The 26,321-nt window shown below is 37.5% G+C and overlaps 1 protein-coding gene across 1 annotated transcript in view; it reads left to right on the top strand.

Annotated features, from left to right (window-relative positions):
• Positions 1 to 26,321, top strand: part of ARHGAP42 (Rho GTPase activating protein 42) — a gene marked incomplete at its 5' end in the record, with an annotated part of 286,720 nt that overhangs the window by 138,571 nt on the left and 121,828 nt on the right. The window contains one exon of the mRNA XM_082661159.1: positions 15,910 to 15,981. Coding sequence (XP_082517285.1) covers positions 15,910 to 15,981 — 72 coding nt within the window. The remainder of the gene's footprint in view (positions 1 to 15,909; positions 15,982 to 26,321) is intronic.

Genomic DNA, 26,321 nt, shown 5'->3' with positions numbered 1-26,321 from the left:
TCGTTTGTCCCCAAAGAGACAAAGGTGGGGGGTCCTTAATATTGATATCCATATACTTCCATTTTCCCCTTCTTCAGTGGTTTCAGAACACTTCACACTCAACTAGTCTATGAATGAATGGACTATTATTTGAGACCGAAACTAGTATATGAATAGGAAAATGACATTTAGTTTGCATGAATGCAAAGTCCAGCATTGTTCATCTTACTTCAGTTTGATCTTGGCGTTTTCTGTTCTCTAATTTCTAGCTCCTTTCCCCACCTGCTTCCCCACCCCAGTGGGCTTGTACCAAGAAATGTTTTTTGGCCTGTAACAGTATGCGTCAGATACTACTCTAGGATCTCGAGGATACACAAGTGAAAGCGGGAGGCACAGGCATTTCCTCAGAAATACTCATAATTTGGTTGGGAAGACAGACTGGCACAGGGTGGCCTGAAGTGTTATGTGGTCCGCTGAGATAGTGGTATGATCCCAGTCCTGTGGGAGTTTGAAGAAGGCCCTTAAAATATACAATGGAATAATACTCAGCCGTAAAAAAGAATGAAAGAATGCCATTTGCAGCAACATGGTTGGACCTAGAGATGATCATACTAAGTTAAGTAAGCTAGGCAGAGAAAGACAAATGTCATATGATATTGCTTGTATGTGTAATCTAAAAAAATGATACAAATGAACTTATTTACAAAACAGAAATAGACCCACAGACATAGAAAACAAACTTATGGTTACCAAAGGGGAAGGGAGGGAATAAATTAGGAGCTTGGGATTAACATAAACACGCTCCTGTATATAAAATAGATAACCAACAAGGACCTACTATATAGCACTGGGAACTATACTCAGTATTTTGTAATTACTTAGAGGGAAAAGAATCTGAAAAAGAATATATATGTGTGTGTGTGTGTATAATTGAATCACTGTGCTATATACCTGAAACTTACACAACATTGTAAATCAACTGTACTTCAATAAAAAACAAAACAAAACACCTTACACTTGGAATATTAGTGAAAGCTTACCAAGGATGTGACACTCGGGCTGAGGTTTAAAGTATACCTAAGAGACATTTAGATAGTGAATGGAACAAGTGAACTAGGGAAAGATAACTTTCGAAAAGGTCACAGTGTGATCGAGGGCTTGTAAGTGTGGGAAAGAGAAGACTTCCCATGGGGGAGTGGCCACAGAAAAGGTTATCAGGAGCTTGGGAGAGGCCCCTTCATTAAGTATCTTGGGATAGTGGGCTAAAGAAAGGTCTTTTATATTGAAGGTTGTGGAGAGATGATAAAAGTTGGGGATTGACATACTCTTTTTTAATTTATAGAGACTATTCTGGCAGCTGTGTGGAAAATTAAAAATGAGTGGATTTCGATACTGGGTGCTGAGAGATGTGTAAGGTGGATATTGCTGTAATCTTGGGAAGAGGTGGTGGGATATGTACTGAGGCCATGGGGAGACCATGGATTGGATGTGGAAGGTGAAGAGGCTGCAGGCTAGGATGATGGGGCAGCTGGCTGAATTTGGTGCCATTCACTGAGAGGAGACAAATCGAGAGAGTAGAGAAGGTTGGGCCCTGTGTTGGGGGTGTGTTTTTGAGGTGCCTATGGGAATGGGACAGACGCTTGGTTTACAGATAGGGAGCTTAGCAGAAATGTCTGGGCTGGAGACAAGATGTATAAGCCATCTCTTCTTGTAATATTTGAGGCATGAAACTACGTTAGGTCACCCATGGATAGGATGTAGAGTTTTCTCTTATCTTGAAATGTAAGATAAAGGTAAGTTAGTTGAGTCTGTCTTTGCTTCTTTTACTCTGCAAGGGAATTCTTGAAAGCTGATGAGGTCAAAAGGCCATTGAAGATGACCTAAAGATACACCTAGATGATCTCATGACGATATGCTTAGTAGGGATGGGGTGGAAGTTTTCGGGTACTGATTTCATTAGCTTGGTGTCTTTACGTTGGTATATGCAAAGCTATTTTTCTTTTGATAGTTGTAATATATAGTCCAGCTTTATTAGAATTCCTGAATTATTTGACAGTGCATTTTCTCATCCAACATTTTCAGATTCATTAATTTTTAGATTAATTAAAATATGCCTTAACTCTGGTCGTATACTAGAATATGTTAGTAATTACTAGAAGCAGAAATTTACAAACAGTATGTTATTGTCAGCAGTCAAAGTGACGGGGATTGTCCTATCGGGCTTCTGTTTGGGAATCTGGGTAATGTTGAGATAAGAAGTAGGGTTTTACCAGCAGCATCAGTCTTCTTGTTTGTGTAAACTGGGCATCTGAGGTGCAAACTTTTGTTCTCCACTAAGTATAGTATCTCTTAATTTTTTAAAAGGAAGCAGAAAAAGAGAGAAGCAAGAGATTTTTTCCCATACCTTTTTCAGGTGTCTCATAACATAGCATTACTGCTTTGCATTGTATCAGGTTCTGCGTGTCATCTTAAATGCTCTAGAGTCTGAAGGTCTCAGGCTGTCTGCTGCTGTCAGGAAGGAAAGTAGTTTCAAGCTTTATTTTCTGGAAAAGAATCTTAAACATCCTTTTACCCAGTTCTATGAACCGAATGTAATTCAAGCCATAGCCTGAGGGTAAGCCCCAGAGAGGTCAGATGTTAATGATTTATTAAATGACGGTGTATTCTATTGGGACATACTTTTCACAGATAAGGAAAAGTGTATTTTTTTTTTTATATTTTCCGTGTGTTGTAAAGGGAATTTCTCTAGTATTGACATAGTCCTCGTATTTCACATGATATAAGACCTCACAGAAAGGGCTGAATGAGGTTCTTTACTTCATTGGGTAAGAAAAGTTTTTGACAGCTGTACAGTGTGGTAAACTAGCTCATAGTTTATGACCAGATCTGGCTTTGGAAAAGACCAGGAAGGAGAGTTATAACATATGGAACTTATTTGGGAAGTAATTCTTAGCTATGACTAAGAGCCTGTGCTCAAATGCCTGGGAAAGTTTAAAAGAAAATGTTTGCAAAATAAATCATATCTCTTGTTTGCTAAATTGTAGGACTTAGATAACTTTTGGGTACTCATGGACTTCTGTAATTCTGTATTAAAGCTCTGAAGTTTTCTCTTTTAATCAATTTTTTCTGGTTTTATTTTTAACAGCACTGTGATTCAATTTGTTGTTTTTTTCAATTAAGGAATTATTTATTTCAGAAGATTATTTTCTCTTCCCCCAGCCCCCAGAGATCCTTAAAATAGTCACATTCAAGCAGTTGCTACAGGGGTAGTTTATAGGAAAGATATACTGTGTGTGTGTTAGCTTCTGGTGCTGTTTTTTCTTAACTCTTCAAGTCCCAATTACAGTATTTCCTGTGTTTATTTATATCAAGATAGTATGTGACATAAACATCCCAAGTAAGTGTTGTACCAGGGAAAGTGAGCTAGGAAAAGGCAGTCCTATTATGGTTATGTTTCTGAAAGAATACCCCTTTTTTCTCATTTCCCAAACTTTAGTTGGATAGAATTCTGTGGGGGAAATGCTCCTATTTTAAGTTAATAATTGCAGAAATCTCTTCCTAATCTTCCCTCCGTCTATGCTGATGCTTACCTCAGTGTTACATTATTACAACTTAGCATTTCATGAGCCAGGAAAATCATTATTATTGAACTTAGCTTGACCTTTTATCACACACATAAATATGACATCAGCACAATACTGAAACTGTTTGGGGATGCAATAAAATGTGTTTATCGTTTTCCAAAAAAGATTTGTAATAGTGAAAATAATATACATTTCAGAGTTTAGAAATTAGAAAATAGGAAAATAATCATCTCATTGCTCTAACACTATAGCTCTTTTTTGTTTGTTTTTTCCTTTCTTTAATGACAGCCTTACTCATATTTCATGTAACTTTATTTGGGGGCAAGACTTAATTTTGGTCCTGCAGTATATTCTTATTGTCTGAGAATGTATAATGTGGTATATATAGTAGAGTCGTTAGAAATACCAACTCTAGAGTCAGACTGCTTGGGTTCATGGTGTGGCCTTGCCACCTACCAGCCATTTGTGACCTTGGGCGAGTTACTTATCCTCTTTGGGTCTCAGTTTCCTTCACTATGAAATGGGAATAATAATAATAGTATTTACTTTTTTATGGAGCTGTTGGGAGGACTGAAGGAGAACTCCCTTGGCCCATGGTAAGTGTTCACGAATTACTGTTATGTGTGTGCTCTAGAATCCATTTCCGCATTTACCTGATGGGAGTGACCGGTTTGCTTTTCTCCTCTATGCTTTCAGCCTGTGTTCTGTAACATACTCCCCCGCTCAAACCCCTGTCCTGGTTTCCAGCTAAAACCTAACAGAGCCATATGGTTTTCTTTCTCAAGTTTTCAGTTCATCACAACAGTGTAACCAGCCTTAAGGAAGGAGGAGTAGGAAGAATTTGGAAGGTGATTTGCATCTCTTATTTTTGAGGAGTTACTGCGCTTTCCGTTTTAGCCCACTATGGCAGTTTGTATGATACTAATCTGCCCTCTGTGGTGTTTCGATTTGAAGTACAGTGTTGCATTTTTTTTTCTTTGCAAAACTAATTTATAAGTAAAGAACCTTGTGTGAATATAAGAAGTCATTCTAAGTTAATAGTTATTTGTTTTTCCGTGACTGAATTTTTTTGTTTTGTTTTGTTTTTTTGTTTTTGCATTACGTGGGCCTCACACTGTTGTGGCCTCTCCCGTTGCGGAGCACAGGCTCCGGACGTGCAGGCCTAGTGGCCATGGCTCACAGGCCTATACGCTTCGTGGCATGTGGGATCTTCCCGGACCGGGGCACGAACCCGTGTCCCCTGCATCGGCAGGCAGACTCTCAACCACTGCTCCACCAGGGAAGCCCCGTGACTGAATTTTTTTCTAAAGATAATAGTGATGAGCTTAGCTTCAGATTGCTACCCATATAGTTATAGATTACTACCTATATTACACAGCATATATCAGAATACATTTTATAGAAATACTTCTCTTATTTTCAAAAACATTTAGTTTCCTATAGGTAGGTTGTCATCCTTAGTAATATTATGAGGAACAGTATTTGTTACAGCAGCTCATTGCAGGTACCAATTACGTTACCAGAAATAAGTTTATTCATCAATTTAGCAGTAGTATGTTGAGTTTCCACTATGTCAAAGCACTTTGCTGGGCAATGACTATTAAAAAATCAATAAGACATTATCTCTACCTTTACAGGGCTGGAAAGATAGATATATAAATAACCTGCAGCATGAGTACTGCCACTCTTGTTAGCAGGAGATGTTTATAGCCAGCATTTTTTGATCATCCTTCAGTGCCCAGGTTCAGCTTCAGAATCTTCTCAAGCCAGCACTACAGAAACCTGCTGTCACTCAGAGAAACTTGGGAAGTGTAAACTGTTTGTCATCATTGCTATAGTAGAAGTTTGTTCAAGGTGTCGCTGTGGAAGCCAGGAAATGCAAAAGCCTTGCTTTGTGTAAAAGTAAGTTTAAGTGTAAAGAAGTACAAATGAGTTCAGTCTTTTAGGTATTGAGAAAGACATACTAAATTGGAAATCTTATAAGTCCACATATACATGTTTTAAAGAGATGCTTTAATAACTAGATAAAAGGAATCTTGTATAGTTAGCACTCTTTGCCATTGTTTATGGTTCAGTATTGGTGCCTTCAAACTACATGTTTAGCTCTAAGCTGTGATGTGCTGGGAAAAAGTTAACTGCCAGCACTCAGGTAGGGGTGTGTGTACATGTGTATAAAAAACCCTGATTTGTAATGCTTGCTGATTTCCATGGTGTAGAAATCTTCACCTCAGATGATTTCGGCCCAAGTTGCTGAATGCAGGTTGGGAAGAGATGCCACGTAATGGATCCTGGGAGCCACTGTGAGCCTGCCCCGTGCGCTCGCTCCAGCACAGCACTGGCCCGCAGCCCAAAGTCCTAATCTTTCTCAATCACTCCTTGTTTTGTTTAGGTCAGTCTCGGCTTTGTTTGTATGCATCTTTATCCTGTGTAAAACTCCTTCCTCCCTTCTCTCCTCACCCCCCTCCTCCTTTGTCTTCCAGCCCTCCTGTTATTGCAAAGCTGCAATAAGAAATTTAAGAAATTGCATATACACTGGGATATCTTAAATCTGCCTTAAGGTTTTAGCAATCTGCTATTACGTAAATATTGAGCAATTATGATTAAAATACATTAACATCTAGCTACTAAAACGTAATTGCTGTAAATTAACTGTGACTGTGAATTTATTTAATGAATTTTCATTTCTTTTATAAACTTGCAAAGACTCTTAGAAGTTTGCTTAAATTCACAAATGAAGAATTTTCAAAAGATGCATGATTCTAATTTCTCTCTCCAAGGATATTTTTAGTAGTGAATCCTGAGAAGGGTAGAGGAAAATTAGCAAGAAGAAGCAGTATTAAAAGAGGAGGAGGTGATAAACACTGATTACATAAATTATCAATTTGTTGAAGCTCCCTCCTCCTGCCCTCACACATAAAGCCACTTTGACCCCTCTAAGCTCGGGGATAAACCTGGAAGAAAAAAATCTTCACTGTGGCTATAGTTGTCTCAGCTCAGGATATACAGGGTTTCTGATTTTTAAAGTGGGGGAGAGGGGAGGAGCTATATTCCCATCAGCACAAGGACACTGATATACATGGGACAGCTGTGTTACAGGAAAATCTTTGGCCATCTCCTATAGGGTTAACAACCATAGGGCATCACTGGAATCTAATAGCAATGCCACCAGAGGTGTGCAAGTTCAGGAGATCCTGAGGTTTCCTGAGAATGTCCAAAGGTAGAGGACTGGCAGAAGTAACTTCACCAGTTTCTTTGCATGATGTTTTTACCTAGTCAGAAGGAGGAGCAGTTATATAACACGTTGAAACAGCTGAGGTTGCAGCATTTCTTATATTATTTGGAGCCTGTGTTCTCAAAGGTAGATTTAACCTCAACATTTTCCTTGTATGACCTTTGAGGTAATGCAGCCATATAGTCTATAAAAGTGTTTTCCTAAATGCATACTTTTTGGTCAAAATCAAAAGAAAAGTATTTGTTACAATGAAGGTATGTGCAGGATGTTTGGAGTAACTGTTTTAACTGTTTTTTTTTTTTTTGCGGTATGCGGGCCTCTCACTGTTGTGGCCTCTCCCGTTGCGGAGCACAGGCTCTGGACACGCAGGCTCAGTGGCCATGGCTCACGGGCCAAGCCGCTCCGCGGCATGTGGGATCTTCCTGGACCGGGGCACGTACCTGTGTCCACTGCATCGGCAGGCGGACCCTCAACCACTGCCACCAGGGACGCCCTTAACTGGTTTTTAAGATGTCTGTTTTAATTTGACTCTTCACATCTCTTGTTATTTACAGCTGAAATATAGTTTGACCTTCTCTTTTGCTGTTTTTTTTTTAAAGCCTCCGTTATTATAGTTATAAATGTAGTAATCAGGATGGCAATAAGTAGACACAAGTTTGTGAGGAGGCAGTATGTTATGGTTAGATCTGCTGTTTACAAATGTTTTCCACAACGCTTGAATGCTGTAAAAGTATTCTTAGTTCAACCTCCCATTAGTGATTGCTGGGTAAGAAGAGATAAAGCAAAAGTAGTTTAAGAGTGACAAAAAAATCTAAGAAAAATAACTTACCTTTCTAGCCCAAATAACTCAGTATTCAGAGAATTTCATTTGGTACAACCTAGAGTTAATGACATTATCAGATCACAGTGGGTTGTATGAAATTTTGCAATTTACCCCTCCTCTCTCCCCTCCTTTCTCAGCTAGATTCTATGAAAATGGTCAGTTTCTTCTTGGATGAATGCTCTTCTGCTCCCTCATCTTATAAGTATAGATGGTTTTATTAAAAAAGAGTTAACTTTACTTTGAGTTATATTCGGGACAGTCGTAAGTTCTGGAAGCAGAGAGGACTGCTTGCTATTTGGCCTAGGAACCAGTGTGTTCCATTTAAGAAGCCTTGACATCCAGTATGTGCTGGTGCGATTTCACTCTTTTATATAAAACTCCAGTAGCAACATCCTAAGTCATTTTAAAAAGTGATATTTCATTACAATCGACCTACTCAAAAAGAATGAATTTAGCAGGAAGCAAGTACAACTTTGTATTAATAAGCTCTTACGATCATTATACATAAAATGTAAAAATCTTTGTAAACAGGCTATGAGATAAAGGCATGTTATCATCTTTATTCTGTAGAAAGGGAAACAGACATGGAGAGTCTGAGTAAATTGACTGAGATTGCACAGTTTTCATGGGAATATTCAAGAATTAAATACAAATCCATGCACTCTCCTGGAGAGTGTACTTCTACTTATTTTCTGAAATAAAAGATGGGATTCATATAGCACCATTCTCCAAAAACTTAAATTTCCTTTCCTAAGTATATTCCTATAAGAAAAGTATTATTACTGGTAAAAGTAAAGATGAAACTAATATTAAATATAAGTGAGTTGGATCTAAATAGATGAGGTCCATTGAAGGAGGATTCATAATGGAACACCGACTTAATAGAATCAAAACATCCAATATTGAAGTAATAAGTGACGTTCAAGGAGGAATTAAATGGATTACTGTGGTACCCAGATAATCTTACATTTTGTTTTAAAGATGAAGACATGGTTTTTCAGAGTACTTTGCTGCTCACATTAAAGGATATAAAGTAAAATGCATTTAGTTTTAACGTCATAGTACTTATTATGTGAAAGTCTTGTTCATATGTCTATCCTTCACACTTCCTGTGAGATTTGGGTTTTGAGTTCTAGTTTAGAAGAGCTGTGAGTTTGCTGACTTAGAGGACTGACTCTTGTGAGGTAGTGGAGAGTTAACTTGACTGGTCTCAGCGTGAGCCTCGGGCTGTCCCTAGACCACTTGCCAGAACTTCATCTAAAAGGAGGGGGCAATAGGATGGGGGTTGGAACACGCAGAGGAGAGATACTTGCCTGTAATCACAAATTAGGATTCTGATCTGATTTTCCAGTTGCAAATACCAACGGGAAAATGATCCAGTCTTACCTCAGAGACTATTTATAGGTGTCTTCCACATTGATTGTGTTCACTCTACTCATTATTACATACCTTTGTGATCTTTCCCCTCTACGTGGATTGGCTATAATAGACATCTCAACAGGAAATTGTTTTTGCAGTGAGCTACATCATCCATGTTTTATTTCTGTAAATAACTTGTTCTGTTGTAGCCTTCTCAAACAGTTGCTTTTGATAGCACTGCAGAAAATCATTAAATCTTCTCTTCAAAACCTGGAGTCTTTCAGAGCTTTGATAGTTTGAGGTACGAAATTGTAATCTTACATCCTGGTGAGACACTATAATCATTGATTTGTGATGATCTGTGACTGGTACCAACAACACTCAAGCTTAACCAAAACGTGGAGGGGGGAGAGAAAGTAAAAGTGTAAGAAGAATTACTTTTCAGATTTGTTTTATTCTATCACTACTCACTTCCTTGGACAAACAAGTTATGGTAAGGTTCTCAGCAGTGAAAAGCAAGCATTGAAAATTCCTATAGGACAGCACTTGAAAATTCACGGTCTATAGAAAATAATAATTCATGTGTACTTGGAGAAAAAAAAAAACCAAACATGTTTGGATAATCATTCTTCTAACCACATAAAAACATTTCTAGCCATTACTTTTGAGCGATTTATGAGCACTCCCTTGTGGCTGTTTATTAGAACCGCTTGAAATAGCAAAAGAAAAGCAACAGCAAGCTTAACTGCCAGGTTTAATGTAACACACCCACAGTTAAAGTGTGTCTACCCAGTAAATGCAGTATTGTAAAGTTTTACCCAATATCAGATTTGCTTCTCTGCTGCGAAAAATAAGTGAAATAGCTGGTGATTATTTTTGAATTTAAAAATGGACCAATATCTATAAAAATAAGTTGTCTAAACCCAAGGTTTAGGTAATGATTAAGAATTATAAAATAGGGGCTTCCCTGGTGGCGCAGTGGTTGAGAATCTGCCTGCCAATGGAGGGGACATGGGTTCGAGCCCTGGTCTGGGAGGATCCCACATGCCACGGAGCAACTAGGCCCGTGAGCTACAGCTACTGAGCGTGCGCGTCTGGAGCCTGTGCTCCGCAACTAGGGGGCCACGACAGTGAGAGGCCCACGCACCGCGATGAAGAGTGGCCCCCACTCGCCGCAACTGGAGAAAGCCCTCGCACAGAAACGAAGACCCAACACAGCCAAAAATAAATAAATGAATTTAAATTAAAAAAAAAAAGTGCTCCAATAACCTAAAGGAGTTATTAAAAAAAAGAATTATAAAATAGATAATGGTTAATTGTGCCTTAATTACTGAAATATGACCTTTTTCAAGAATTTATATTATCAATATCTAGTGAGAGCATTAAAATTGCTTTTGTATTTTTCCTAAAGCCTCTTAGTGAGGTCATGCAAAGTAACACGTTACACAGATATTATGGGAGCCTGAATCTCCTGAACTCTGTGACTTGATTCCCACCCCTCTCACCCCCCACAATTACCTTCTGGAAGGAGTTTTATCAAGCCTCTTGCGTAAATCTGTGGAGAAAGAGTTCCATGTGAGCCAGAACTGCATTTCTCTGGATTCTTTTTTAAACCTTGTGAAAGTTAACTCACCAGAGTTGTACCCCAGATTCACATTTTTAGTTATGGTTTTCTAGCATTTTGTATGTTATTTTCCTTTATTATGCAGTAGTAACAGTAACTAACAAAAATTTAGATACCTTCTTTACTTCACACTTGGATTACTTCAGATTTGAAGAATTTCATCCTGGTGATTGACCAGTGTGTAAGGATGAAAGTCATGTGTTCCCTGGGGGGTGTACAAAGATGAGGGTCAGAAGCAGCCAGATCGGGTTGTAAATCCACTTTGTACCCTTTGAGTGTTGGCATTTCCATTTTGATCTCTTGGATTTAGATTCACATGATGTGAACAGCAGCCCATCGACTGCATACAAAAGAAGCATCATATTTCAGATGTAAAACCACACATATGTTATTATGGTTTATGGAAAAATTTAGGTTCCTGTGTTATCTACCACTGTAGATGGATACTCTGAATGGGTCTCTGTTCTGTTAAATTAATTTGGATTTCAATTTCTACCTTTTGAGTAACTACATTTTAAATCATCTTGGGACATTCTCAGACTGCTTAGGAAGGTTCTGAACATGTAGTTGACATTGTGAATTCTGTGAAGAAACAAACATTTATCGAAAGCCTGCCATATGCCAAATCTGTGCTTGTTATTTTAAAAATACATATATATTTCCCTTTGATTTTTATAAAAACCTTAAAAGGTATAGGGATGAAGACATCAAGTCTTAGCAGTTTAGGTGCCGAGATTCAAAATGGATCTGGGTCTAACTTTAACACTCATATTCTTAATATATTCCAGATGATTTTTAGGTTTTGAACTTCATTACTCACATAAAATCAACTTTAATCTCAATATTGTGAAGGGCTTAGCATAGTACTTGGCACACATTAAACACTCAACAAATCATCTCTCTTGTTATCTCTATCACTCCATTGGATGTTTTTCTCCCCCTTCATTTTTTTCTGTTTAGTACCTCTGGAATTTATGTTTTATTCCTTCAATTTCACATTAATAGAATAAGAGTAGGGAGAAGAAAGAGAAAAAAATTGAGCAAGTCCAAAAACAAGAGAAGAAAATGAAGAAATATGGAAGAAGTAGAGATAGGAAGTAATACTTGCCCCATTGCGTGGTTGTTAACGATCACATTTGGTTCAAGTTTATATCCTCAAGTTTTGTTTTATTCCCAGGTCATACTTACATAACAGCGACATAAGAGTTGTGGCAGAGATTTAAACTATTGGATATGAATGTGAATGCCAGTGTCTTAGTATACAGATCTGCGTGCATTCTCTCTCTCTCTCTTTTTTTTTGGGGGGGGGGGTTGTGTTGGGTCTTCATTGCTGTGCATGGGTTTTCTCTAGTTGCGGTGAGTGGCGGCTACTCTTCATTTTGGTGCATGGGCTTATTGCGATGGCTTCTCTTGTTGTGGAGCACAGGCTCTAGGCGTGTGGGCTTCAGTAGTTGCAGCATGCGGGCTCAGTAGTTGTGACTCACAGGCTCTAGAGCACAGGCTCAGTAGTTGTGGCGCATGGGCTTAGTTGCTCTGCAGCATGTGGGATCTTCCCGGACCAGGGCTTGAACCCACGTCCCCTGCATTGGCAGGTGGATCTTAACAACTGCACCAACAGGGAAGTCCCCGCATCCACTCTCTTTTCTAATTTTTCCCTACCCAATAAAAAACCATTTTATTCATATTGATTAGTTCTGCTATTTTGAGGTGGAATACTCTGCTGCAATATTTCTTTTGAGTCTTCCCATGGCATCAGACGTAATAGGTCCAAAGTGAAATCCATTGTCTTTATTCTTTCTCTACCAAACATACTCCCTTCCTCATTTATCCTAGTTCTTAATGTGGTGCCAAAGTTCCAGTGCCTGAGGCAGAAAACTTAGTGTCACCTTTGATTCCTCTCCTTCTGGATCCTTTTAATTTTTTTTTTTTAAACACCTGCCTCTGCAGTTCCCTGCTACCCATCTGTCAACACCGCAGCCACCTGATCTAGTTATCACTTCAAACTTGTGTTCTTCTCCCAGCCATTCAGCTTGCATATCTTGTCTTTATATCTTTATTCTCAAAGTATCCCACATATTACTTCCTAGAAAAAGTTTTTACATTAATCTTCTTTTTAGAAACCAGCAGTGATTCCATGTTCAGGTTACTTTGCCTAGATTATGGGTATCCTTTCCATACTTACTCCAGTTAAGTTTCCTACTAATAATGTACATGCTTTTCCCCAGTTAGATAATGTTTTTAGTTAATAACATATGGAACCTGCTATGTGCCAAAACTGTTCAACGTACTTTATATTCATTGTGCCATTCCCATTTTTAAAAAGTTAACTGAAGGCCTGTAACTTGGTCAGTGCACTCACAATTGGGATGGACTCTTAATGAGCGTGTAATAAATAGTTTCTTTTCCTGCACTGCATTCCCCCTTCTCACATTCCATGCTTAGTTTTACCCCCCCTTGCCTTTTTCATGGTGTTTCCTGTTCCTAGGATATTTTTTCTCTTTGGTGTATCCAATTCATATCCGCTTCTAATTCACATCCACTATGCAAATACTACCTTGACTTATTTAGTTCTCATGGATCTTTCCTGTTGTCAAAATTCTGACATATTTATGAGGAGTTCTGCATAGTTTATCATGTAACTATTCTCAATGTAATCAGTTTTGTCTCAGTTTTTCTGAAAACTTTAGCAGGGCTTTATGAGCATTAAATACTTGTTGGATGAATAATTTTTTCCCTCTTCACAAGTAGACATCAACTTTCTGGAAGGTTTAGCCCATTTCTTAATTTTTTTCCCTTCCCCACACAGCTCAGCAATGTGCTTGGCACGTATATAAATACTTAGTGATTGAATGTAGGCGAGTCTAGGCCATCTGCCTTTTGTGACTTTCATGGGAAAATACCTTCTCATTTTGTGCACATAGATGCACTTCAACCAAAAGGGTAGCACAGAAGATAAAGATAAAGAAGTGTATCAGGTATATAATTGCAGAATGAGATACATTATCTGTGTTTATTTGGACATATTAAAAGCCATAAACTTTTAATACTTAACTAGATGTAAGGCACTGAGCTAAGTGTTTTACATTTATTATCTTCATTCTTAGAACCAAGCTGTTGGATAGGTGACGCAGTTGATGCTCAGAATGGTTAAATAGCAGCTCATAAGCAATAGAACTGGGTTTAAACTCAGGCATTCTTGATTTTAAATACTTAAGTGCTGTGCTGCATATCTTGTTATTCACCCTCATTGTTGGAGTTTTCACCACTTGAGACATACCTCCTTGTTTAAGTTCATTAACTTTAAATACATTAGATCATGCTGGTTTCCAGCATAAAGTAAACATTCAGTGACTGTTAGCCTTTATTGTTGCTATTTTTCCAGAGTACACTAAAGTGTCCATGACATTGTCTTTCCCCTTATGCAAACTTTAAAGACAGAATCAGCTATTTATTACCTCTGTAAAATCTGGAGAAATATATATATGTGTGTGTTTAAATGTATTTGGAGTTTCATGAGGGCAAAGAAGATTTAGAGAGTGAGAATTTAAAGTGAGCTACTTTGCTACTGTTTCCAATCATCTCTCTGTAGTAAGATGCAATGCCTGCACAGTGTATCTGGAGGGATGCCTGTCTTGAGCTCACAAATGGGAAGTAGGTAATGGATGTCAGAGGTATCTACAGTTGCCCTCAGTGTCTTGGGAAGGATTTTGACTATTGATCTACTTTGTATGTTTTCACAATGGAGGATTTTAGGTCCTCTTTTCAAGAGGCCATCTCGTTTTTCTGCAAATTGGAGAATGACAGAATCATGGAAGACATTACTACTTTAGTTTTTATTTTTGTGTATACTATCTTTGTGTGTTTAGATTATGGAATTTAAGAAATAAATTCCATAATTTGACTAGAGAATAACCAGTTTAGTGAAAATAAGTGAAAGTAAAACCCTTTTATTGAAATTTTAAAATTTTGATAAAATTTTAAACTTACAGAAAAATTATAAGAAGAATATAAGGAACTCCTATATACTCTTTAACCTATTTTTAAATAGTGACCTATTTGAAAAATAGGTTTTTCTTTCATCTTAACATTTGCTAATTATGTAATAAGTCATGTTATTATCACAGTGGTAGAATGAATGATAATCTTGTTAACTGGGCCTACCTTTTCCCCCTCAGCTTTATTAAGATATAATTGACACATAACATTGTATAAGTTTAAAGTGTACAACATGTTGATTTGATACATTTATGTATTGTAAAATGATTACCACCGATGGCATTAGCTAATATCTCAATCTTGTCACATTGTTACCATTTCTTTTTGGGGTGAGAACATTTAAGATCCTATGTTTAATTTTAATGCTTTCTAAAGGGATTTTTTAAAAGTCAAGACTTCCTTCCAGCATACTGCTATCCTTAGAAATGTCTGTTTCCTCGTATCCAGTCACTACCCCCGCCCCACCTTGAACCCCCTCACCATATTTTTGCAGATCAATTTAAAGATTTATCTGTTTTACAATTTAAATAAAATCCAATTTGGAGTTTTGGGCTAAAATACTGTTCATTGAAATGACATGCAAACCGTGTGAAATGAGAACATTCAGGCAAATCCCAAGTGTAAGGAATATAATTAAACAGGGAAAAAATAAGCCTTATTTTATTTTGCAGCTGTAGAATTATAACATTCTAGTGGCAAGATGGAAGAGCTTTTATATGGCTCAGTTTTTTTTGTTTGTTTTTTTGTTTGTTTTGCTGTACGCGGGCCTCTCACTGTTGTGGCCTCTCCCGTTGTGGAGCACAGGCTCCGGACGCGCAGGCTCAGTGGTCATGGCTCACAGGCCCAGACGCTCCGCGGCATGTGGAATCTTCCCGGTCTGGGGCACGAATCCATGTCCCCTGCATCGGCAGGCGGACTCTCAACCACTGCGCCACCGGGGAAGCCCTATGGCTCAGTTTTAAAATGATGCTTGAACTGACTACATTAAACCAGTATAATTAAAGGTATTTTAAAATTTAGTATCTGGTGTGCTATTTTAGTTAAATTTTAGAATATGAAATTTAAATGTTTAAGATCTCATCATGAGTACGTGCTTTCACATTATTGTTAGGATGAAGTGAAATAATTTGTGAAAACAACTTAATTATAAACTAGAAAAAGACTATAACATGAGGTATTTTTATTTCATTTATAGCAGCAAAGGAGAAGAAAAGCTGTTTATTTAAATAAGTGGAATAAAGGAGCCATCTTTATTTCAATATTGTTTGCATGAATTATACAGGATTTAATGTATTTGCATTTTTGATTTCAGATTCAAAACGCTAATGATGTATTAATTGCGCCACTTGAGAAATTTCGCAAAGAACAAATAGGTGCAGCAAAAGTAAGTGTTGCATTTTATTATTCTTTGGATATTCTCCTGATAATTAAAGATGACAGACGTAATTTCAGACGTTAACATTTTTGAAAGTAGAATGACCTTTTAAAACTTCCGTACGTCATTTAAAATTTTGCACAGAGCCTATTACAAAGACTGGAATTCTTTTAAACACAGAAAAGATATTATTCTTCTACTGAATAGAGAAAAAGTCAGCATAAGTGGGTTCCTCCCATCCCAACAATGGTAGGAAATTAACTGTTTTAAAGATGGTGAAATTATGGTAAAAATATGAGGAGTTTTCCTAACATCTATATAAAATAAAATTAGGCACGAGGTATGTACACTGAAAATTAAGGTAGTAATTATAAAAGACCTTTTATTATTTTTTGTATTTTTTATTCTTAATAAAAATATTAGGAATATAAATATTAAGAATATAATATAAAGTGTTTGTGGAAAACTTTAGACATCTTTTTCAGGCCTTTGCATTAATGTTTAATTGGTTATGGATCAATTAAAATTTCCCTGAGCCTAATAATTTCTGAAATTTACTTGCATCCTCTTTCTTAGATCCATGTTTAACTACCTTCTCAACATCATGTAAGGACATAAAATTTGGGTTTCCAAGATAGAACCCGTCATCTGTCATACTTCCCCTGTCCTTTCTCTGATTTGATTTTCTAATTAGTCAATGACATACCTCTTCCCTCTTTGAGCAGTGCTTTCATTCTCCTGCAGGAATATTTCTCCTCTATTCTCCTCCCTTCTGTCTGAAATATTGAAATAGCCTACTGGTTGGTCTCTATGTCCCCACCCTAATCTGTTAACAAATTTTTGCCATGTTTAACAGTTGTTCTTCAATGATGAAATCTTCAGTGGTTGTCTCTGAGAGAGACAGTTTAATCTCAATAATGAAATTTTTTCACAGTGTGGCCACTTTCTACGTTTCAGTGTACCTCCCTCATCTGGTACAACTGTCTGTTCACTAGTTCCTGTATATATCCTGGCTCTACTAATGTCTTTGCCCAAACTTTTCCCCTCCTTGGAATATTTCTTACCCTTAACTTGTTGAAGTCTTGCTAGCTCTCCATGGTCCCTTATATTCCAGCACCAGAAAGAAGCCTTCCTTTATGTGGGTCTTTCCTCATATATCTGTTCCCTTTCCAGGACTGATTTTTTTTTTCTTACAGAATCAAGTAGTCCTTATGCTTATTTCCTGTAAAAAGCTATCACAGTCTGCCTTGAATCAGAGTTTTATGTGCATTTCTCCACCAATTATGAGCCATTATCAAGTCAAGAACTAAACCAGAACCATTTCTGTGTTAATTCAGCAAACATTTATCAATATCTTGGTTGGCCCACTTGTGGCAAAGTATGGTGTTTGATAAGATTAAGGGATACAATTGTAAACAAGACAGACAAGATCCCCACACTTGTGTCATTTATTATCTTTTGTGTATTTACAAATGCACTGAGGATTGTGATACAGAAGTGCAGGGTGCTTTGTGAGAGTATAATTAATGGAACTGACCTTGTCCAGAGAACCAAGCAATGCCTTCTGGTGGAAGTATTGGTTAAGCAGAGAACTAAATGATGAGAAAGAAATAGCTAGAAATGGGGATACAGGGGCAGCAAGGGAGGAACCTTCTTTACACTCCAGAAGAGGACCGTGGGGATGGAGGACGTGTGCATGCCTTTGTATTTACTCGTTATTCTATTTTACTCTTACTCACGATAAAGAAAAGTTGTAGGTAGAGTGATTATATTTGATCAAAATATTATGAAATATTTTGATATTTTAAAATATCACTCTAGTTGCATGCCATGCATGGATTGGAGGAAGCAGGACTGCTTGAGGGAAACCATGCTTGGGAGTTAAAGGACAGTTATCTTGGATTCAGAAGGGAACACTGGCTGTGGAGACAACGGGATGTATTTCAGAGGTAAAATGGAAAGGGTAGGAAATGGGTTACATACTGGGAAGTGAGCGACAGCACATTTCAGTGATGACTCCCAGGGTTCTGTGTTGTAAAATTGGGTGTTTTTTGGAGCCACATACTGAGATAGGGAACATTTATGTTAGGATGGCAAAGATGGTTTGCCATGAATGAATTTGAGGTTTCTCTGAGTCATCCAAATGGACATGGTGAGTTAGCAGGTGTATGTTCAGATCTGAATTAGAAATATGTTTGGGAATTGTCCTCTAGGTGATAATTAAAATCATGGAGATATATTAGATCCCCCTGGGAAAGAGTAGATTGAGAAGAGGACCTAAATTCTATATAATCTGAGAACTCTCAACATTTGATGTTTGGAAAAAAAGAAAGACGGATAAGGAGGCTGAGAAGGAAGAAGCAGAAGAAGGAAGAAAATACAAGAATGTGGTGTCTCAGAGCAAGAAGTCTTTTCAAGAATAATAATAGCTGATCTTTCTTGAGATCTATACTGTAGGATAGATTTCACTGAGCTATTACATTTGTGACCTGATTAAGTCCTCACAAGCAACCTTAGTGGTGAGTACAGGTGTTACATCTGCTTTACAGTGAGGAAAATGATGAGGTCACCTGCATGCACCATTTCATAGAGCTGGGAAATCAGCCTATGGATCTGAAATCAAGCCATTTTCCTTCAAAGCCTCGATTTACCACCATATTTCACTTCATCAGTGATATTTTTTTTGAGGATTTTTTTTTTTTTTTGCGGTACGCGGGCCTCTCACTGTTGCGGCCTCTCCCATTGCGGAGGGACGCGCAGGCTCAGCGGCCATGGCTCACGGGCCCAGCCGCTCCATGGCATGTGGGATCCTCCCAGACCGGGTCACAAACCCACGTCCCCTGCATCGGCAGGCGGACTCTCAACCACTGCGCCACCAGGGAAGCCCCATCAGTGATATTTTTATGAAGTTAAAAACCTTTGTGAAGAATTCTTTCTCTAGCACAGAATATTCCAACTTTTTGGCCCATTTAAAATAGTAAATTTCATATGTGTATAGATTCTTATTTGCAGGTTTAGGTTAGCTACAGTTGCAGTAGCATGAGCAATTACACCCATTTTATTTTGTTTTTTAAGTATCTCAATTGCTGGACAGGTCAGCTGGACACACAACAGTGTTCTATGACCTTTCCTACTCGTTGGGAGGTTGAACTTGTAGTTGAATTAATTCAGATGAAATCTTGAGCATAAATATGGTTGTACTGGGCCTCTTGGTGGTGGTGATTCTGTGTATTTTATTTTCCTGATGGCTCTTAGTACTATATTGTTTCTCAGCTGCTAAGTGATCCTTGTTTAGTAAAGTGAATGGAAAGTAGGCATTCTCTTCTGCAATATTTGTATAGGTCAATTTTCTTTTTTTCTGTTATTGCAGAAACATCTTGGTAGGAATAAAGATCTTGAAAATGTTGATTTTTTTTTTTCTATCGCTTTACTTCCTGTTTTGCTTAGGTATTTTCTTACTTGGTAAATAAAGTTAATTCTACAAATGACACTCTTACACTTTTCACAGTCTTGACAGTAGAGGTTTCCCACAAGTGTGTTCAGGCTGATGAGTCAGCTAGAAGGCAAGAGTGTCAGTTAAGGTCCACTGCAGTCAGGACCTCCTCAGCTTGGACCTAGTGGAAAACAACTGAGTCAGAGTGGCCCTCTCCTCACATGCAGATGATTCTATTTAACCGAAGTGGATAAAGTCCATGGATGGCAAACATTTCCTTTGTTAAAGTGTGTTTTTGAGACACACTTGAGCTTTGAGACACCTGATACTTTGCTGTGGAAAGCAAGGCCCTGAGCGAGTTACAGTTGTGGGAAAAAAAACACTGCATCTGTGAGAGGCATTAGAAAAGATTAATGATGGGGTTGTTGAACTGAAGGACGGAAGAGATGGGTCCTGCTTTGTGAATAGCTAAAGATTAGAAGAATTATCCATAAACACTTGTCAAGAATGTATTTATTTAAAGGTTCTTAGTCTGAGGGTGTATGCAGAATGAAATTGTATTGCAGGCCTGACCTATTACATGTGTCAGACATAGAAGTGAATGTTTGGTTTCTTTAATTCATCTCCTCATACACTGTTGACTTAAATGCTAGAAATGAGTGGAACATAGGTATTCCGAATGAATAATGCCAGCTAGAATTTCCACAATATGAATATGCCTAGAGAAGCATTATTATAGAGCAAGATGAGTTATAACTTGTTATCACACTTTTTTGTATATATTAACAGCTATATTTCATTGTATTGGAAGCGTCCTCCTTGCCCCCAGAGAGAATGAATTGTACGTCATATCTGCAGCTTCCACACGTGTTCCTGCATAAACTGGCTGATGCCAAAATATTGGTAGAACTTCATATCTGAGTTCCTAGTCAAAAACAAATACATTAGGGAGAAATCTGGGTGACCAGTGGCTCATTTTCCACATATAAACGGACTGAGCGGCTGGCTGGGGGTGCTCAGTCCCCAGTCCCCAGAAGGAGGACCAGAGCTCAGCTCTTCAGACCAGCAGTCTTTTGACTACTCCATGCTGCTCTTTAGAATACTCTTTTGTGAAATATTTTTTTCTTTACTTTTAGCAAACAAATGTTTTAGTGTGAAATATCTTAATGATAAAAATGTTGTAAATAAGCCCAAACTTGCCCACTTTGAATCAAACCTATTTAATGTATCTGTCTTGATTTAAAAATTCCCCAGCACAGGCCTGGGCAGTATGCCTCCTTGTAATGGAAAATGTCCTGTGGTGATAGGCCCAATGGAGCAATCACCCTTCCAGGGAAGGGGGAATGAATCACACCTTTAGTCTACCCCTGGGCTCAGGGTACCCCACAGACCCCTCTCAACAACCCTCCCTCCCAGCGTTTAAACTTTGTGCCTTTGACCATCTGCTAGGTCTGAAGATATTTTATGCAAAGAGTTCTTGGGCCCCTGAAGTCAAGGATGGGGGTGCTTGGCAGCTGTTCCCTCTCCCCGGGGATATGCAACCCTTAGAGATTGCCTCGGAGCCCCCTCCCAGCCAGTGGGGAGATGGACCCCTCCCTTGCTCAGTGCCTCCTGGCTGGGCCTTCACCTCAGGGGGTCCATATATACATTTGATAAGCCCACCCCTCCCATATTGCATGCATGTTATACTCCAGAGCCAAAGTATAGCCCTTCCCCCTGTAGCCTCTGCTCTGCCTCCCCCTGCTGGGGTGGTGGGGGTATGACTGAAGGGTCATCCTAGGTAGATTTTGTGGAGGTGGGAACAGAGGCATTGAGACTCTAAAGCAGTAGACAATCCCCAGATACCATCGGTAGATTTGGAACTGCATTTGTTGTTTGTTTTATATGCATATATTTTAGGGCTGTAGATTTACTTTCCTAATTTGTTTTCCATAGCTTATTCCTGAGCACAAAATGCTAATAATCGATCACATTTATTTTTCCTCACCCTGGCCTTTGAGGCAGTTGGGACCAGTAGCATCATCTTTTCTACTAGAGAGACCAGAGGCCTAGAGAAGAGTGTGAGCTAGGACTAGAGAAACTTGGACCTCCCACCGAGAGGCTGGGAGGCAGAAGTTTGGCTGAATGAGTGTTAGTTTCACACGCGCAGGGGGTAGGGGGATGGGGACACTTAAAACCTGTAGTTACTGAATCCCTTCTCCAGGCGGGTCCTGCCTTGAAAGGACAGAGGAGCCAGCCCTGCTCTGTCATTAGGCCTTGTAGATAGGGAACGTGGACTATCTAAATCCTCACCTCCCTTTTTTTTTCTTTTCTTTTTGTTTGGATGTTTTCACAGGCCTCACTTATACCAAAGGGAAAGAATCTTCATTAAAGTCCATATTTCTTCTAAAAAAAAAAAAAAATTTCTCAGCACACAGTATGCAGTTAACATGGGCTGGTTTTATTAGATAAGAGACTTGAGAAATACTACCCATTAAAGTTAAAAGGTACATTTTCATTTGTATGGGAAATGTTTTTAAGATTGGTCTTCATTTTCACTTAGACCTTACTGGAAATCATGTGAACATTCTTCCATGGTTTTAAAACAAAAATAAATGATATAATATTAGTCATGTAAAAATAGAACTTGATTTTCTTTACGTTGATTTCTATTGAAAACTACAGTAGAACTGGATAATTCTTGTCCCTTTGTTCTGTCCATAATAGAGTTTGGTTCTGCCTCTGAACATTTGTTAATTACACAGCAAGGCATGTTAAAAAATAATAATTTTAGCGTATAGTACCTAAAAAATCTGTGGCTAAGTATCACAATTAATTCCTTTTACAACCTTAAAATTTCCTTCATGTGAAAAATGGCTGCATTCTAATTTGTTGTCTCAAATATGCAAATGGTTTAGGGAATCTAGAAGAATTACAGGTACTTATTTCAAGTTTAAAAGAGTTTACCACTAAAGCAAGTTATTCATCTAATTTAATGCATAATAAATACTTTGGACTCATGATGAGAACAATCCAAAAGGGAATTCTCTGGCGATCCAGTCATTAGGACTCCGGGCTTCTACTGCAGGGGCCACTGGACTGCCCGCAAATTCCCTTTTGGATTGTTCTCATTCATGAGTCCAAAGTATTTATTATCCATTAAATCAGGTGAATAACTCAGTTCAGTGACCAACATATGGTTACCATAGGAGAAGTGGGGGAGGGGTAAATTGGAAGATTGGGATTGACATATACACACTACTATATATAAAATAGGTAACTAATAAGAACCTACTGTATAGCACAGGGAACTCTATTCAATACTCTGTAATGACCTGTATGGGAAAAGAATCTAAAAAAAAGTGGATATATGTATATGTATAACTGATTCACTTTGCTGTACAGCAGAAACCAACACAACATTGTAAATCAACTATACTCCAATAAAAATTAATTTAAAAAAAAAGAAAGTGGTTTATAGGATCAGAGTATGGATTTAAATCACCTTACTTTCCTCCTGTTTTCAACAGGTCCTACAGAGAATGGTCAGGATTGGTTTTTCATATGCTGCTGATGGCCACTGAGCTGAGTCTCTCTCTTAGACAGATATTCTCTGGCAATGACTGTATTTGGTACTGAATTCTCTGGGTGAACTAGAAACAATTTGATAGTTGTTTTGAGACTACTTATGAATCCCTTTATTGTGCCTTCTATCAGTAAACTCTATTATGTTATATAGAGTTTTAGAATTACTGATTTTGTCATTTGATCCCATTTTTAAACGATAATAGTTACGCTTTATAATAGTTAACCAGGTACTGCCCTAAGCACATTACATGTAAACTCATTTAATCCTCACAACCAACATATTAGATAAGAAAACTGCTGAAACTCATTTTATAGATAAATAAAATGAGGTGCAGAGAAGTTAAGTAAATGGGCCGAGGTCACATGACTAGTAAGGAGTATAGTTAGATTTTAAACAAATGAGATCAAGCCTATAGAGTACTTTCGTAGCACCACCACATGTTTGATGCTCAAGAAATACTAATTCCTTTTCTCTGTTCTCAGCGAAAATTGTCTGGTTAGCTCATTTAGAGAGCAAAATAATGTCTTTTAATTGTTTAGCAGCCAGTTCTGTGGAGTCATACAAACTTGAAATCAAAACCTGGCACTTAGTACTTATAGGAAATGTGAACTTGGATAATTAAATACTTTTTAAAGTTTCGCTATCAGAAAAATGGAGACATAATAGAATCGTCATAGAATTAATGATAGCATAATTTGACATTTCATATAAGTTGCTTAGCATAATTTCTTCCACATAAGTACTAGGATGTTAATTGCTCTTATTTTATAATTAATAATAATTACTGCTATTATATCCTTTCTGTCAGCATTACTCAACGTACTGCAGTAAAAGTAAGGTCATTGTTCATACAGGTTAGTTTGCCTTATTTTTTTTTCATAGAGACAAATGCAAGTTGATTGCTAAATATTTAGATAGAGTGGTTCACGGGGCTACCAAGCAAGAGGGCCTTAGATATACATTACCTATAATTTAATAACACTATACAGTCTATGGGGCACTATTACTTATAACAGTCTAACAAAATTGGAAGTATCGTCATTCTTCAGATGACTCTCTGAGACCCAGAAAGGTCAAGTGGCATTGCCAACAACCCAGAGGTGCACATGTGTTCTATCTGGGACTCAAATCCAGGCCTTCTGATACCTAATTCAGTTGTTTGGCACCTGACTCCATCATGGGAATGTAAACCTTTTTTTTTTATAGTTTATTGTGTATTTTCACCATCCTTTACAGCATTCTTATGAGGCGAATATCAGCCCTAATTGACCCCATTGCCACCACTAGAAAAACAAACCAGATCACATTCCTTGGAGACAGTGAGTCAGTAGTAATCTGTATGCTTGACAGGTGGTACCATTCAATGTCTCCACATGCTCTGAAAATTCTGAGGGTATCGTGTTCTTATGTATATTTCAGAACCTGACAGTCATTGGAAAAGCTGAGCCTCACATAGAGTTGGACATCTGGATAGGAATGTAACCCAAAAACTACTTTGCTGAATAATTTAATTTATATATATTACATCAGTATGTATTAAATGTGTATTGTGTTTACATACATATGTAGATTATTATAACTTTATTAAGTGACTACTAATTGCTCAGATAAGAACATATGCTCTTATAATTTGATTACAATAAATTGTAAATAAGGTTATCACTATTTTCCTTCCTAATTATTCTTATGTTATTTATGTTAATTATAATATGCCTGAAGACTGATACTTAAGAAACATTTTAAGCTTCCCTACAAATTGTATTTTTACAGAAGATCCTTATGCTAAATTTTTAGGTCAAATATATAATTTTTAAAAATTTTCACACAGTTTACAAGTGCCATACATAAATAGGAATTAAAAAATACAGTGGAGTCTCACTAAGGAGCATCATTGTTGAAATCAATGCCCAGAGATCTGGAGAGTGAAATCCGCTGTACAGTTAAGATTCTTTTCATTCTTCAGTGGTCAGCCTTCTTCAGTGAGAATAGAACCTGTTTCCTTGTCATGAAGGTTCGTCTGTAGCAAATCCAGTTACTTAGGGTTAACCTGGTAGAGGGAGAAGCTCTAACTAATGAAAATTTTCTAGGTCTCTTGTTTCTAACAGAGACAACAGTGAGGAGTTCAAGAGTTCCACCTGCACAGAGCACATTTCCCTAGTGAACTTTGTATCTTCTCCAGATAACAAGGTGGTTTCCTTGGTTCTGAGACTTAGTGTTTTTATTTGTAGATACTTTCTTTCCTCTACCTCATCTGCTGGCTGCCCTGCTGTAGAAGAGCTTCCTACTTGAGAGGTTATGCCTCAAATCCATTTCACCATATATATGTTAGTTCTGAGCATGCTGTACATGTTGCTATTTTTACTTATACCTTCTTTGTTCATGATTACTGCCTTCCCAGTGGTCCTTGAGATGGTTGGGAGGCTATTTAAGTGGTTGGAAATATTCTGAAACATTTAGGAAACTTCATATTGACTTCTGTGGAAAACTCAAACAAGAACTCAATAAAACTGGAAACATTTTATTTTATGTTTACATTTTAGAATTCAGAGCAAGTTGCAGATACAGACAGAAGTCCTTTTCAAGCGTCAGGAATATGTCGGTCTGTAGTAAGCACCATTTGATGTTAACTATGGAGCTCTGATAAAATGACTACCATCAGTGACCTAAGCTATCCTGTATTTGATTTTATAATGTAATAGTTGCCTGTTTGTTGTGAAAAAAAGAAAAACAGAAAAATATCAGAGTTTATTATCAGGGTGAGCTAAGAAAGAAAATGAAAGATGAAGGATTTTCCAAATCATTTTTATAGAATACTAATTTTTACACCTTGTAATCTATTCTTTGGGGGTTTTGCAAATGAGTTATGCCAGCACTTGACTTTTAATGGTGCTTTATTGGTCTGTTCCTATTGCCATCACCTATATTTTATGTATATGAAATTGGAATTAAAACTTTATAATACACATTGAAGTAATTAGAAACCCTCTAAAGACTATGAATCAGTGTGTTAAATATTTAGGAAATGTATACAGATTTAAAAATTATGAAGAATCTCAGACTACTTCCCCTAAAAAATTAATTAAAACCTTTTGTTACATTGGAAATACAGAACATTTTCATGTCTAGTTCAGCAAAAAAAAAAAAAAAAAAAAAAAAAAAAAAAAAAAAAAGAATTACTGAGTGCCAAATGTCAAAGTTACCAGGGACAGTACTTGTCAGAAAGCATCTGAATTTGTTCAACGTCCCTGTTAAGTTTAGGGTTTTTTTTTTTTTTTAATATGACACTGTTCTAACTTACCAAACTCTTGTTTTCTATAAACAGCTTCAATTTCTCAGTGTTCTTGTTAA

The sequence above is a fragment of the Grampus griseus genome, assembly GCF_964374135.1.
Source record: "Grampus griseus genome assembly, chromosome: 8".
NCBI classification, from domain to species: Eukaryota; Metazoa; Chordata; class Mammalia; order Artiodactyla; family Delphinidae; genus Grampus; species Grampus griseus.
This window is presented reverse-complemented; position numbering and strand designations above follow the sequence as displayed.